Source organism: Papio anubis, chromosome 2, assembly GCF_008728515.1.
Source record: "Papio anubis isolate 15944 chromosome 2, Panubis1.0, whole genome shotgun sequence".
NCBI classification, from domain to species: domain Eukaryota; kingdom Metazoa; phylum Chordata; class Mammalia; order Primates; family Cercopithecidae; genus Papio; species Papio anubis.
Genome location: NC_044977.1, coordinates 25,417,150 through 25,434,413, shown reverse-complemented (window position 1 = coordinate 25,434,413; position 17,264 = coordinate 25,417,150). Strand labels below are relative to the sequence as shown.

The following is a 17,264-nucleotide window of genomic DNA, read 5'->3' as shown; positions in this document are numbered from 1 at the left end:
TAAGTTCACATTTATGTAAAATTTATTTCTCATAGTACATGCTGTTTATAACCATTTTCCAGTTAATATGTTATGAGCATTATATATAATTATTAAATATTTGTATGCAATATAATTTTTATTCATGTATATTTCATTTCTTTTTTAAGTAGCAAACCATTTCCTCCCAGTGTTCCCTTAGTTTTTTATAATCTCCCAAATAAGTATTAAATTTTCAGTTTTGCAGTGCTATACTATAAATCACAGGCAGTACTACTTTGCTTTTTAGAACACATTAATATCTTTGTATGTATCCATTTATTTCTCAAACACTTATTACTATATAAATGATAAATTGGCTGTGATAATTTCAGTTTGTTTTAATCCTGTGGATATAATATTTTTCTGTAGTTTTGGAAGTTTTGAAAAATTTATTTTAGAAAAGCATTATTACTTTACAAAATTTTCTTTTCGGGGACAACTGGTAATTACTGTACTCTGTGTAGCAATTGTGTTATATCTAATGTCTTTCCCTTTAAAGCCTGAATGCTTCCAACTTTATAATTTGCTTTAGAGAGCCCAGTTTACCCTATGGCTGACAAATAGCAAACTTAGGATATGATGCAAGATAGAAATGATAATGATTCAAAATAGAACCGTAAGCAGGTATTTTTGCTATTTATAATAATATTTTGAGTGTATCTAGTACTTTTAAAATAATATAGTTTAATGGAAGAATATAGTAGAGTGGTATATTTTGTAGTCTATTTATGGCTCTGAAATGTCTCCAGAGTGTACTTTTTAACCTTAAATAGATGATTAGAAATAGCATTAAGTGTATTTGACAAGCCTATAAATTTCCCGTAAAGAAATAAGCAAGTGTATGTATTGTAAATACATTTAATAACATTTAATGTTATATCAGGGGCATTTAGAGTCTACAAGAACCTGAAGTAAATTTTATGAAATATCTAGTTTTTGAAATTTGGGAGATTTCAAAATTTATGCTGAAATCACTGTATTTGTTTCCTTTGGTTTCTCTAACAAACCGAAAGATCAACATTTGTCTCATGTGATTTATCTTCTCATTCCTTCCTAAAAATATTTCTGGGAAAATAATGGAGCTGGACCATCAATTCTTCAAATAGTGAAAACTCAAAATCTAAGAGTTATTTTAATCTTGAAATTAATGAAAACAAATTAAAGAACCTTGTCTAAGTCAGAAAGTCCTCAGCAAAGCTGGTGATAATTATTATACTGCAAAAAAGGTGAAAAGATAATGGCTTCAAATCCTGCCTTACATTATCCAGTCAAAACCTAATATAAAAATAGGCAATATTTAAGCATATGTTTTCATCTTAAATAATCAAATACTTACATATTATTAATGTCTAATGGGAGTGGAAGTTAAAACAGTGAAATTCAATCAGGTCTTCTTTAATATTTACAATTTTTGCTTTACATTAGCAATTCAGGTTTCACTGATTTTGAATTTGTGAACAATCTGAATTTGTGTGGATTTATTTGTGGTAGTTAAAAGTAAATATTAAGTGCAAGCTATTTGCCAAGAGTGTTCTAGGTGCTATGTTTGAATTAGGAGGTAGAATTCAAACATGAGGAGTAAGACAAGATCCCGGAGATCCCTGTTCTCAGAAGAATTGATAGTGCTTTCAGAGATACCGACAACATAAAAGTACTATGAGAGGAAAGCAGCAGAGCCTCAGGTGGCAATGATAGTTAGATAAATTATTAGTGAACCGAGGTTTTCAGATATAATGTTCTTCTACTCAAAAAGGGAATCAATTCTCTAAGAATTTAAACCCATGTAATACTATGAATGTTAAACCAGTTGGATTTATGGTGTTAATGATTTAATAAAGCAACATTGACAAAATCTCTTTTTCTCCCTTTAGTTCCAGTTAGTAAATATCATATTTTTTACTATTTCAGATGCCCTGTCTCTGACTGCCAAGGTGGTAAATTATCACATTTTACTGTATATTCAAATGTTAATTACTAAATGGCATAATTTTAACAATTAAATTGACTATTTTGTGAGCCAACTAACAACAATGATGTTAGGCATAGGATGCCCAATGTAAAATAAGCACCTTGTATGTACAGAAGATTTTACACAACTTCATTTAATCCACACACATCCAGAGTTTCAGGTCTGTTTTACAAATCTTGTGTGCCCAGTGCCTAGAGAGATCAAGTAATTTGATAATACTCTTACAGGGAGGATCCAAACCCATGGTTTTATGTTTGTTTGTTTGTTTTTTGCTTTTACTTTAGAACTTCTATATTGTACAGGTTGGATTGGGACAGAAAATGAAATTTAGAAACTCTTTTTACTGTCAACAATCTTATAATTAAACAAGATATCTGCAAAATATAAATACAAAACAAGTAGTCTGTATTTTCTGGAAATAAATGTGAAGAGCATATTTTAAGCAAGTGATGAAGAAATTTGAAAATATGCAGGCAGTAAAAAATGGTTAATATCAGTCATGAACTTAATTTTCTAATTTAGTTTTGAAAGCCATAATCTTCATGAAATAATTCTAGAATTTTTTTCTTCAGCCAGTCAACAGAGATCATCCTTTTAATTTGAAATTTGTTTTTATTTTTAAGATCCCTTTGTTGATCTAGCAAGTGGCCAAGTTCCTTTGCCTCCCGCTAGAAGGTTACCAGGTGAAAATATCAAAACTAACAGAACATCACAGGACTATGATCAGCTTCCTTCGTGTTCAGGTGAGTTGGCTAATAACAGTAACAATAATCCCTTATTGTTACATAGTGCTTTTATGCTTTTCAGAGCACCTTCTTATTCATTATATAATTTAATGAATGTTGTCCACCTAAGAAAGTATTTTGATCATCTTTGCATTTTGCTTATGAAGCTTGCATTGTGAGAGGAATGGCTACAAAACTGCCTCATGGAAAAGAAAAATATCAAGCTTAGTATTATCTTTGATCACTCAGTGGAGCCACTTCGTTGATTCAGAATGTATTCATTATCTAACTTTCATTTTGTCTTAGATTTGGGAAATGGGGAAAATCTCTTTGTACATTGAAATGCTGTTTTATGGAAATCTCTGTGGAATTAATACTGGCACCAAACTCTTCATTTTCTTAGCTTATTTAGGCCTCCAACCAGTGTTCCACTGACAGCCATCAAATAGAAGGATGTACCATTTTCATAAATACAAGTCATACTCATAACTATTAATAACAGAATGCTGCTTCTTTGCTTCTCGAGGAGGCTTTCCCTGAACATATCTAAGTAGACCCTATCTTCTCCCATCATTTTCTTTCCTTTTTTGCTTTTTCTTCATAGCACCCATCACTACCTAAAATTTTGTTATTCAAAATTCATTTGCTTGACTGTTGGTTATCTTTCTCGTCTGCTCAAGTATTAACACTTTGAAGATAAGAATGTTGTTTGGTTCACTGCTTGTCCTAGTCAGTTCAGGCTATTATAACAGAATACCATAGATTGGATCGCCTAAATGGCAAACATATATGTCTCACAGTTCTGGAAGCTGGGAAGTCCAAGATCCAAGAAGTACCAACATTCAGTGTCTAGTGAGGACCCTCTTCCGGGTTCATAGATAACTGCCTTCATACTGTGTGTCCTCCACAAAAGGCAAGGGAGTACTCATAGGATCTATTTCCTTGAAACAAAAGTCTTCACATGGGAGGCTTCACCTGCATAATCTAATCATCTCTCAAAGGCCTACTGAGGTGTCCAACAGAGTGCCGAGCATGTGTTTCTTAGATGGATAGTTGGGGATGGATGGATGGATGGATGGATGGATGGATGGATGGATGGATGGATGGATGGATTTGAGTGGACAACTAGGCAAAAGGAGGGAAGAATATCCGATGTCTGTATTAAACTCAACACACATATCTGATAAGCACTATTTTTGTCTCATATTTGTGAATATCAGAAGTTTTCCTATATGAACTTTTGTCTTATTTCAAAATTTTTTTAAGCTAAAACCTCAGTTGATAGCAGATTTGCTAATAGTAATAGCAATACATTCTGAAACTTCTGAATCAAGATAATTAATGAGCTGTTTTAAGAATTGTCAGTATGGTAGTTCTTATATGCTCGATGCCATGCTTGGGAGATGCAGAAATCCCTGTGTAGTTTTATATGTTTAAATGCTTGCATATAACTCAGGAAAGCATAGAAAATCTTTTTAATCTTTTCAAATTTTGTCCGGTGTTCTCTTACCAGTTTGTTTCTAGTCATTCTAGGGTTTCATATATATCCATGATTAGCCTGAAATTCCAGTCAAAATAATTTGATGACAAAACATGAAAATCAAGAAAGAAAGACAGTATCTGACAGCTTCTGTATAACATAAGGAAGCATTTTTTTTTTTTAAGAAAATAGCATTAAAATGTAACTTCAAGCAAAGTGCTATGACTGATTTAAAATAACATATTCAGTACCACCAGCTCCGGAGTAAAAGAAACGTACACTTTAGTTATGGGAAAAGTTGTGGCCAAAACACAGTGTTTTCACAGCTTCTTTACAGTTTGCTGCATAAGAAGTGGGTGTTGTAGAGCCCAGAGGAACATCATTCACATATATTATTTCAAGCAGTGTGAATCCCGATTAGCATTACACTAGAAATGTCTGGAAGAACTTCAAATCACAAACCTTGTTGAAATATCCCCGAATAGCCATTTGCCAGAAGCCTGAACTGGTTTTTACCTAAGTAATAAAAGGATCCTGACTATTACTCTGAGGGCCCCAGCTAGCTGTGACATCAAATATTTCAGTCTACTCCCTAAATTCTCTTTACAAACACAGTCAGCCACAGAAAATAAGATACTTTTTTCCAACAGATGTTTGTTTACATGAAGCTCACAGGCCTACCAGGCTGTTGACTAGTTTATTTCACATCAGCAGAGAGACTGAGCTTGCCTTCTAGATGAGGTCTTTCCATTCGGCCCTTGAGACTGAATGCATATATGCCTTTAGGATTCTAATAGCTCTTATTTTGCAGTAATTAATCTGTTTTTATTAAGGCCTCTTTAAGATGACCAAATGGGGGTTCTGGTATGACTGCTATACCTTATGAATTCAACTTCTGTTATCACTTATGGCTGTGTAAATAATTGATAGTGACTTATTTATGGATAGGCTTCTATGGAAAGCATATTTCTAAAGAATTTTAAAATGTAGGTTCATTGATTTTAAAATATCTCCCTTGTTTTATCAAAAAAGTATGTCTGCATGTATACGTATGTCTACATATATAAAGAGCCTTTTAAATGTTTATTACACCCAAAGGAAAATATTTTATAGTTTTCAGTGTATAATTGAAATTTAAATATATGAACATATCATAGGTAGCCCAGATATAAGAAGAGCTTACCAGCGCATGTTAAATTCACATAGACCTGTATATAGGACAAATATTTTTGCTAATAATATGCTTGTTTCTCTACATGGTTGTATTATTCACATGGGGCTCATGTCTCTTCTATGTGTGAGGTTTTACAAATTTCCCAGTTTGCTTTCCCTTGTTGTAAGACATACTGTACTACAGTTTGAATACCATTCTTTGAAAACTCTAAAAGGCTTGTGTTAATGAAGTGCACCATTCACCCTTGAGGTGATTTTTCATATTGTTAGTATGTAGAAGGAAGTTCAAGGTAACACTTGAAAACAATGCTAGATTTTAGCACAACTCACATGTGTTTGAAACCATTAAAAGACCTTATTGCCAAATAAGCCCATCTCATTATAAAATAAAGGAGATCTCATTACAAAAGGAATTAATTTCAATACTACTATTAGTTTACTAGCTTAAAGGAGAATTGATGGAATAGTGAATAAATTTTATATTAGGACCAAATATTCAATAGTTTATCTCTGTTATGATCTCAGTTGAAAATCATGGCTTCACTTGACACAAGGGTTGTAATTTTAAGGTAGATTATATGTCTTTAAGATTTTCTGTTTCAACCAAGGAAATGGCAATGTTGCGTTCTCCCACAGTTGAGCTACATGAAATACTGGGGCATACAGACAGCTTCAGTTTGAAAGCCAGAGAACCTAGAGTTGTTTTCCTTACAAATCTAATACTAAATAACCATTTTCTGGATATAGTTAAAACAGTATATGTGATTTTTTTATTTGTTTGTAATTTAGTTTATTAAATCATGTCCTTCTATAAGTATTTCTTTTTTTTTTTTTTTTTTTTTGAGATGGAGTCTCACTCTGTTGCACAGGCTGGAGTGCAGTGGCTCAATCTTGGCTCACTGCAACCTCCGCCTCCCGGGTTCAAGCTATTCTCGTGCCTCAGCTTCCTGAGTAGCTGGGATTACAGGCACCCACCATCATGCCCAGCTAATTTTTGTATTTTTAGTAGAGACGGAATTTCACCATGTTGGCCAGGCTGGTCTCGAACTCCTGACCTTGTGATCTGCCCGGCTCAGCCTCCTAAAGTGCTGGGATTACAGACTTGAGCCACTGTACGCGACCGGCAGTAATTCAACCTTATGGCATAAAAACGAGTCCCAGAATTAACTGATGCAACTTCTGGTAGAATAACAAAGTTATTATAATGTGTTTGAGATTTCTTTTATTCGTTGATCAATTAAATTTATTTATATTTTTTTCTAATTCTGTTATTGTTATAGTTGAGAAGGTCAGTAGTCTAAGAGTTTTGATGTCTGTTCCAAGAATTGTGGCTGTTTTACTAAGTAGATTTAGAAAGTATGTTTCAGATAATATGTACAATATTATTTTATCTAATTAAAATTTGTTAAGTTTGTTAAGCATATACTATAGTCCTGATGCTTTGCTAAGTATCTTAGATACAGATATATAAATTTTATATAAGTTAATATATATAATTGTATTTATATAGTTATACACTAAAATATAAATATTCATGTTATTTTATTTAATAATGTATGTTATCTATTTATAATTATACATTTATATATTTAATATTTTATACAAATATATGGTTACATAATATGGTATATTATACATATAAATATAAACATATTTTTACTGTGTAATATAGAAATAGATATAATTTTATTTCTCATAACCACTCTGAAATAAATATATATATATACACACACATTTTATTTTTATATATATATATATATTTTTTTTTTTTTTTTTTTCGGAGACAGAGTCTCGCTCTGTCACCCAGGCTGGAGCACAGTGGTGCAATCTTGTCTTACTGCAACCTCCACATCCCAGGTTCAAACAATTCTCCTGTCTCAGCCTCCCAAGTAGCTGGGACTACAGGCAATTATTGTATTTTTAGTAGAGACGGAGTTTCACCATTTTAGTCAGGCTGGTCTTGAACTCCTGACCTCAGGTAATCCACTTGCCTCAGCCTCCTAAAGTGCTGGGATTATAGGCATGAGCCAATGAGCACAGCCTGAAATAGATATTGTTAATGTCAATTTATAGAAGAAAGAAAGACACAACAAAGGTTAGTAACTAACTCAAGCTACTGCAGAAAGTATAAGCGTGACAGAATTTAAATCAGTTTCAATTTTTAAAAAATTTGTTAATAAATAAAGTTTATGTTGTGGTCCTATCAGCATGCCAAAATTAAGTTCGAAAAAAATGTACACATGCATGTTACAAGAATTGCTAAACTGAGTTTGGAGACGTTCAGTGGTAAAATCATGATAATAGTGATGGAATAGTTGTGATGACAAAGAAATGGAGGGTTTTAGAAATAGTAAAACTGTACTAGAGATTTCAAAATCAAGATTCTGATTAATTTTCACATGATCTTAGAAAAGCCACCCACTATGTACTTCCTATATTTTTCACATGAGCAAAATCAATCTCTGGTTCTCAGTCTTAGATACTTGTACAGCTGAGGCCTTTAAGAGTATCAGAGGAGATCTGAGACTATTTTGTTGGTGGTGGTAGTTTTTCTATTTATGCACATACTATATATACATTGGAAAATAAAAAGAAATTACAGAGAAAATAATCAATAATAAAAAGCAATCACTTATAACCCTATCAATAAGGAACATTATTGCCATTTTCAAGTGCAACCTTGTAATGTTTTGTCTATGCACATTTCACTTATGATCTCAAGATCAAACTCAATATGTCAATTCTGTCTCAATTCCATTTAAGAATATTATAAATATTTTACTGCATCATTTTAAAAAATGTCATTTTAAATTATTGTTTGACAGTCCATTATTTTTATGTGCTATCAAATACATTTTTAACATTTTGAAACCATAACAGAAACCCTAACTTTATATACAAGAAAACTTTCACGTTAAATCCCTTTGCTATTGTCTAGATATATAGAAGCTCAGTGTTATACTTATTGTTGAACATGATCCAGTATAATAGAAAATGGGAAAATGTATTCATCAATACAATAGCATTTGCTTATTAGACACATCTTTCAAAATATAGACAAAAAGAAAACTCAACCCAATCTTTATATGATGAGAGGAGTAATAAAGGCTTTTTCTGGCAAAATAATTGACAGCCACTGAAATGAACTATTCTCAATTCTTTAAATAGAGGTTTTGTAGATATACAGCAGTGTGTCTCACTTAAAAAATTATGGTCTGCCTATGGGTCTTTTGGACACTGCTTTGTTTTGTTTTTTTTTTTCCTAATAAGCTTTCTGTCCCCAGGAAAAATGACAGTTTAATACCACAGATGTGCTTAGTAGACATAGAGATAGAGATATATCTGTATGTACTATGGCTCTTGGGAAGGCCACAAACCATATTAGCATCTAAAATTGTTTTTTTTTTTTTTTCATCCCACAAGTTTCAATGATTGCCCCTGCCTAGAATGTATGACCTCGAGTAATCGTTCTAGGTATTATTCCAACCATGTTATGCTAATTCCCATGCCATCCAGTATTGTTCTGTATGTCACTCTGTTGGAGGCTGAAAGAATGAGGGTGGTGGTCAACTCAGTATACCACTGGAGGCTATACGAGTAAACAGCAAACTGTTCTCCTAAAAGAATGTTGGGAAACTGACAAACTGCGTCTGCTGCCCGGAAGGGATGCTGAGGGCAGTCAGACCCAGGCACAAGTGTTGCTTGTGATTAGGCACATCTGAAGCCTGTTAACAATAATGTGAACCTGTGATCAGTCAAGCAGCTGACCAATCATTACCTCCTCCCCCTCCCTGCTTTTTCTACCCAATAAATACAAAGGGCTGTAGAAGCTCAGGGTGCTGCCTTTGCTCACTAGAAGCAGGGAGCTCTCTTCTTCTTCCCCAACCCTTTCCTTAAAACAGTTTCTTTTGGTTTTTTTTTTTTGTTGTTGTTGTTGTTGTTGTTATCATTTCTGTGTTTATCCCTTTTTTCAGTCTTGTAGTGAGGGACTCAGGCAGTAACAGTAGTAACTGTCCTAATGACAGTCTCACGCAGTAACAGTAGTAACTGTTGTAATGAAGGTCTCCAAGTAGTAACAGCAGTTAACTGTGTAGTGAAGGTCTCAAGTAGTAATAGTAGTAACTCTCCTAATGATGGTCTCAAGTAGTAACAGTAGTAACTGTTGCAGTGATGGTCTCAAGTCGTAACAGTGGTATAGTAACTGTCTTATTGATGATCTGCCACATCACTCTGTTCTTTTACATGCTCAGAAAAGGAAAGCTGAATCAAAATTTACTCCGAAACCAGGGCTTCTCAAATCTTTCTTTCTCAAAGAAGAGTTTACAGTGAACAACAGAGGACTGGGGCATTAGGTAGAAGAGGTCAATATTTAGTTTTTTAGTGCAAGACATTGTTTCAAAGTCTGTTTTATCTCAAAAATTTGTGCAAACTTTGTATTTTACTCCTTAGTGTATCTGTATTCATTTCAGTGCTTTAAAATATTAATGACCTTATATACTTTAATAAAATTGGTACCCCAGAAGATGTACTACTTATATCCTGTGGCTCACATTCTTGTACTTATTTTGATACTGCTGTAATTAGTCGTAAGAGTTCAAAAATACCATGAACATGGATGTTAGCACTAGAACAAACATGCTCTTCCAAAATAACTATTTTTAAGGATGATGTGTATTCAGGTACAGAAATTCCATAGGGTTGATAAAATTTATAGTTATTTCAATGTGCTCCCAAACTGCAATATAATAACTTTTAGGGGAACAGAAGATAGTTTCGTCTTCATTTCATTGCTTCCTTCCACTATCCTACACATTTGAAAGTGCTAAAGTAAATGAGGACCTGGTGTAATCCACTTTTAGATACTGTGAAAAAGAAAAGTGGAGAAAGTGAAGGCTGTGTCTGAGCTTTGGGAAGAGACAGAGTGATTGGTTCTAAGCAATTTGCTTTTATGGTCAATGAGGAAATGATCCCCTTTTTAACAACTAGTAGTTCAGGTTGCACCAGATCTTGCTTTTTAATATTCTTCTAGAAGGCTTTCTCTAGAATCAGACACTCACAACAAAACTTCTTTCATACTTCTCTGGCATTCCTGTTAATTTATAGTAATTGCTGCTCTATAGCATTTGAGTATAGCACTTGTCATTATAAACATTAATTCATTGTTCTTTATTTTTAATGGTCTCCTCAGTCCATATACTGTATATTACATTAATTCTCATACTACCTGATTGAAAAGGGATAAATAATACCTCTAAACACAGATATATAAAAGTAGATTTGGACAATGAGAATTGTGAAAGTAAATTGCTTAGCCCAAGATCTTAGGGGCCAAACTGAGATTTAAGATTTAATTGCCATTATACTATTTATTAGAGGCATTCCTGGCTGTCATGAATACTATTATTCATCCCACTTGTATACACAGCTGTTCTTTTCAAACATGCCTGGCATTCGTGTGCACATCTCAGTATCCTGGACAGACAAAATAACTATTAAAAATCTCTTAGAAAATTACCTGTAGAAAACAAGTTAATTGTTTTCTAAGTCTAGGTACTTTTGTATCAAAGTCTAGGTACTTTTCTCATCTAAAAGTGTCTCAGGAGACATGATTTAAATGTATGAATTTTTTGGTAATTGATTAAAGGAAAGCTTTCAATAATTTCTAATAGTTTTTGAAAATGGTTAAAAGCAAAACACAATTTATTGTCCATTCCTTTATGATATAATGAAAATACTTAACAGGAAAATAAATGGAACTACAAAACATACTAAGAGATGCAATTTAGCAGACGATAATAGTTTGAGATGTGTAATTACAGATCCAAGAAACAGTATAGATATTAGCAAGGACCAGAAATTATATGTTCTTACATATGGGCATACTTTAATATACATTGTCTACAGCTATAATGTTTTTTAAAATTGGACATTTTGTTACAAAAAAGGAATAATTTAAAATAAGACTGTCATCATGGCCAGGCATGGTGGCTCACGCCTATAATTTTAGCACTTTGGGAGGCCAAGATGGAAGGATTGCTTGAGGACAGGAGTTCGAGACCAGCCTGGTCAACATAATGAGACTTCATCTCATTTAAAAAAAAAAGACATACTATTTTTGGAAACAGTGCTTTTATCCTAGAGGCTTTGTTTTATATATGTTATATTGATATTGCTAGAATTGTATATAGGGTGATATTTTTACAAGTTACCTTCTCATGGAAAAATACACGTCTTTTGATTTAGAAAGGAAAAATATTAAATAATACATTAGATTAGCTTTTATTATTTAAATTTATTATTATTGAAAATATCCGCTTACAGTATCTCCTGAAGCCATTGGGAAAGTTGCTGAGGCAGCAGAAGTGGGGAGACAAGATGGGAACATTAAGTACGAGACATTTGGCTTTTAACCTCAGATCACCATTCACTTAACTGTGTCCTTGAATTTGTTGTTTGGCATTTGTCAGTGGTCTAGGAGAAAGATATTAAATATTGTTGTCTAGATAGTCTTCAATCCATAAGTGTATTTCATGACATAAAGCTGATATTTTAAAATGTATATCTGGACCAGGCACAGTGGCTCATTCCTTTAATCCCAGCACTTTGGAAGGCCAAGGTAGGTGGATCACTTGAGGTCAAGAGTTCAAGACCAGTCTGATCAATATGGTGAAACCCTGTCTCTACTAAAAAAATACAAAATTAACCAGGCCTTGTGGCGCACGCCTGTAATCCCAGCTACTTGGCAGTCTGAGGCAGAAGAATTGCTTGAACTCGGGAGGTAGAGGTTGCAGTGAGCCGAGACTGCGCCATTGCACCCCAGCCTGGGCAACAAGAGCAAAACTCCATCTCAAAAAAAAAACAAAAAACAAAAAACAAAATGTATACATGCATATGTATAGTGTGTGTGTATATTTTTTGTCTAGGCTTTTGAGATAAAGTGCTATACATAACTAGGAAATACATGATGAAAGCGCCCTGTCAAGTTAGCTAGCCCATGACCTGGGACCTTTTTTTTTTCCTTAAGGTTACTGTCCATTCATGGGTACCAGTGTCATTGGTTTAAACTGGAGGCTGTATTATCACCAAGGGACTGATCTAGAACCCAATTCTCTACTCCTAATATTTGTTCTAGGTTTGCTCGTTCTTGAGCAAAACTTCTTACATTGCAATCTGTATAAAGTGTTGGAGCAAAGCACTGAGTTTCCTTCTGTTCGACCTATTGACTACAGTAGAGTCAAAGCATCTACTATTTTGTTGTTGTTGTTTTTTTCCTCCTAGCATCAGTAAGGCACAGATTATTAACTTGAAAAATCAGCCAGGAAGATGCTACAGAGCATCTGTTTTAGAGCAGTTCTGCTGTGACATGGATGGGACTCAGGACCTGTGGGAATGGTCTGCCATGGATATCTGTGAGCTTGTAAACATAGTTTCCTCTCATAGAAACCTCGCAAGATTGTTCCTCTGGAGAACCATCAACCAGAGCCTGTGCTGTAGTAGAACGTGAACTATATTGCTAAACAAAGTGAAAGCCTTCCTTTTTTAGATAGTTATTTTGATTATTTTTTTCTTTCTCTATCTCTCTGACTACATATGGCCTGAAGAATAAAATGTGGAATAGAGAAGGAAATGTGTAAATTTCTCAGTGGAACTACCAACACACTGTACCTTAATTTTCTCTTGTTCAAAATGAGGATAATACTACCTATCCCACAATAGTATGGAAAAATTGAAAAAGAAAGTTTTATTTGTAAAGAAAACAAGAAATAACATTTCCATAGGAAATGAGATAATGCTGTTATGTTGTCTTGCCTTCATTTTTATCTCTGTCTAAATGGTATCTCTCTTTAAAAATCTACACAGATGGTTCACAAGCACCAGCCAGACCCCCTAAACCACGACCCCGCAGGACTGCACCAGAAATTCACCACAGAAAACCCCATGGGCCTGAGGCGGCATTGGAAAATGTCGATGCAAAAATTGCAAAACTCATGGGAGAGGGTTATGCCTTTGAAGAGGTGAAGAGAGCCTTAGAGATAGCCCAGAATAATGTCGAAGTTGCCCGGAGCATCCTGCGAGAATTTGCCTTCCCTCCTCCAGTATCCCCACGTCTAAATCTATAGCAACCAGAACTGTAGACACCAAAATGGAAAGCAATCGACATATTCCAGGAGTGTGGAAATGAGAGAACTGAGATGGAATTCAAGAGAGAAGTGTCTCCTCCTCATGTAGCAGCTTGAGAAGAGGCTTGGGAGTGCAGCTTCTCAAAGGAGACCGATGCTTGCTCAGGATGTCGACTGCTGTGGCTTCCTTGTTTTTGCTAGCCATATTTTTAAATCAGGGTTGAACTGACAAAAATAATTTAAAGACGTTTACTTCCCTTGAACTTTGAACCTGTGAAATGCTTTTCCTTGTTTACAATTTGGCAAAGTTGCAGTTTGTTCTTGTTTTTAGTTTAGTTTTGTTTTGGGTTTTTGATACCTGTACTGTGTTCTTCACAGACCCTTTGTAGCGTGGTCAGGTCTGCTGTAACATTTCCCACCAGCTCTCTTGCTGTCCACATCAACAGTTAAATCATTTATTCATTTGGCTCTCTACCATCCCCAGGCCCTGCCCAGGTCCAGTTCCATTTCTCCCATTCACAAGATGCTTTAAAGGTTCTGATTTTCAACTGATCAAACTAATGCAAAAAAAAAAAAAAATTATGTGTTCTTCACTACTGAGTTTCTTCTTTGGAAACCATCACTATTGAGAGATTGGGAAAACCTGAATGTATAGAGCATTTATTTGTCAATAAACTGCCTTTTGTAAGGGGTTTTCACATAACATCAAAGAGCTTCCCTTTTTAGTTTAAGCTTTGTGACCTTTAATCCTCCATATTCTCATGTCTGTCATCCCGGGGTATCACAACTGTAAAAATCTGCAATATTGGAAAGCAGCTACTACAGATGTGGAAGATGTAACACTTGTATAAGACAGTGCTGTACTGAAGTTATATAACAAGGTCCTCTGATACTTATGCCTACATTACTTTGAGGGATGCTGAATGAGAGGGCACTCTCCCTGAAATATATTAATAATTCTCAGATAAAATTATGGGCATACCTTTTCTGAAATGGAATTAGAGTTCATTTCCCATTTGAGTGATTACATTCTAGCTCCTGAGAGCTGTGGGAACCAGTTCATACTGCAGTGGAAACGTTAACTCTTTGATGCACTGTTAAGTGTCAAGGCTACTGTGGCGATGTTTTTTGCAAAGTTCTCAGTAATTTCCTCTCTGCAATCAAATTAGAGGTCATATTTAATTTGCAGATTCTCTCGTTCATTGCTCCACACTGCTCTATCAAATCAGGTGAAAAAAATTAGTACAGTTTTGCCTTTTTTACAAAATGGTGGTTGGTTCTTCAGACACCATGTTATTACTCTTAATAAATCTACAACTATTTATTGAGCATCTGTGATGTGCTTGGTGCTGTTAGGCACTGTGTTTTTAAAGCACAAACTCTCAAAAGCTGATTCCAGCGTAATGTTTTATTTTTGTTTTTCTGTATTTTTAATGACAAAGTCTGTCTGATAAGACAAAGCCTGGAAAGTTTCCCCCAAAGCTTTAGAATTTAGAATTAGCTGTTACTCATTTCTAATGAGAAATTAATGGAGAAATGAGATAAAATCATCTCTGTGTAAATGCTTGAAGCCACAGAAAGTTTTCTAAATACGGACTAATTATGGGTTTGTGCATATTTCTGTGTCTCCTCTTTTCACTTCACACCCACTGCGATATACAAAGATGCATCAGATAGTGAGCCTGCCTTCAGGACTTGGAAGGACATGACTGAACATCTAGTAGATCTGGTGGAAATTAATGTTATACAAAAGACATGTAGACTAAGTTGACCCTGGGAGAGGAGGTAATGCATTCCTTTGCAAAGTGACATGTGCCTTTTTTTTTTTTTTTTTTTTTGGACAGTCTTGCTTTCATGGTATGAGATGAGAACTCACAGGCCTTGGGTAATTTCTGCTTTTGTATGAATTTTTTCAGATGGTTCTGAGCTGGTTATGTCCCTGGAGGGGAATTTTTCGTCTGCCTTAGATGTTCTTCCCATAAGTAGGTATATGAGCGAAGTTTCTTACACTTTTAAAATTGTATTGGCACGTTTTCTTTTGCTTTATGAACCCCTGTTTTTTGTCATTGTGATTTTTCACTTGTTTTAACAGTTTCAGATGTCACCTTGGAGTAGCACAGTTTATTTTGGCCTTTTTATGATTGCTGCTGATAGGTACAGTCTAAAAGCCAACAATGTTATAACATTCCTAATAGATTAGAGAATGATGTAAAATAAGAATGTTAGAAAACAGCACATTCTCATTCCGTTTATAAATAATATTTGAAAATTTCCAGTGAGAATTAAAAAAGAAGGACTGGTGATGATATAGCAAACTTGGACCTGAAATTTGTGGGAGGGATATCTATTTTGCAGAGAAAATTTACCAGCCTCCACCAAAATCTCTGCATCTTGTACTCAATAGCAACCATTAGTATTGTCATTTGAAAAGAATGAATCAAAAATTCATACAGAATGGAATAAAAAGAGGAAAACTTTCTATTAAACACTGTCAACAAAGACCCATTGCTATCTATCACCTATGAAATTAAACCTAAAAAAAATTTTTTTGAGAAAATAATTAAATGTTTTTTTATTGTAAAAGCGACTGATAGTTGATGTTTGGAAGTGATCCAGACTTTGTTTCACTGTGATTCAAAAAGTTAGACATTCCTTCCATTTCTCAAGATTTGGTAACGCAAATTTTTTTTAAGTCAGCATTTCATATAATTCATAAAATTAAGACAAATTAATTTATTGATATCTGGCCAATGTGAACCCTTCTCCCCCAACCCAAACATGTTCTGGAGGTAGAAGGACTTATCCTCAATTATATTCCAGTAAATTTATCTCCATAATCTGTTTTTTCCCCTAATGTATGATATACCCTCACCAAATTTTTCTAGAATTGAATAAAAGCAGCTTTTGCTTAACTTGAATTTCCTTCCACAAATACGACCTTCAGCTCTTCCTTCTCCGTTTCCCTTCTGCCCACATTGCAAATAGTCTTCATAATAGAGCCCTCATTGCAACTTAAAAGGGTCCCATTTGTTAACTCAGCATTTCATATACCAAGAACACTTGCAAAGATTTGTTCGTAATGTGAATTTTTTATTTTTCAGTTCCAGAAGCATTTCCTACAGTTTGAACGTTATTTTTTCTCTCGGATTTTCAACTTGAAGCTTTGATTTGCACTGAATTAACTTGGTTAAAATGTTAGTTTCTCTTCAGCTAACAGATTTGAAAGCAAATTACAGTATATTTGAATAATTCAGGTACTGCCTGTTGACCTGGAATTTTAGTGATTCTGGGAAAGTTTTCCAGACAAAGACACCGATAGAGTGAAGGGTTTTTTCCCCAATTACTATTTTATTGTTTTTTAAATGCCTTTTTAAAACTTGTGTAATGTGGCAAAATAGTCACATGTTCCATTAATTTATATTTTCTTCATTCCTTTTCAATTCTGGTTATTATGTAACCTCAACTATTTTATCTGTTCTTTTAAGGTATTTTATAAAATGAACATTAACCAAATGCAGAGTTGGTACTTTATTTTTCAAATGAACACAAAATTTTTAGAGCATTTCTATGTTGTAAGTTTTCTTCTTCATGTCTGATTGAACAAAGTGGTGCAAGGTATACCCATCCTAGGTAATTTAGTTATTAAATACCAAAATCATAATTTTAAGATAGCATAATAGATAAAATTGTCCCTATGTCATAGATTTGAAAGTCAAAGGTGTATCAAGGTTCCAAGTAAGAAATATCATATCTAGGAAATGCTGAAAGTCTTCAGG

General features: G+C 34.2%; 1 protein-coding gene across 20 annotated transcripts in view; it reads left to right on the top strand.

The window, feature by feature from the left end:
• The window catches only part of CBLB (Cbl proto-oncogene B), a 213,942-nt gene extending 196,941 nt beyond the window's left edge, over window positions 1–17,001 (top strand). For 17 of the 20 annotated variants that reach the window (XM_009199471.4, XM_003893885.5, XM_017955096.3 and 14 more), the window contains 2 exons: window positions 2,614–2,733; window positions 13,229–17,001. In XM_009199471.4, coding sequence (XP_009197735.1) covers window positions 2,614–2,733; window positions 13,229–13,488 — 380 coding nt within the window. In that variant the 3' untranslated portion in view covers window positions 13,489–17,001. Of the gene's footprint in view, window positions 1–1,929; window positions 1,956–2,613; window positions 2,734–13,228 lie in introns of all 20 variants that reach the window. The other 3 variants (XR_002519555.2, XR_002519554.2, XR_002519553.2) reach the window with 2 other exon arrangements.
• The last annotated feature ends 263 nt before the right edge of the window (window positions 17,002–17,264 follow it).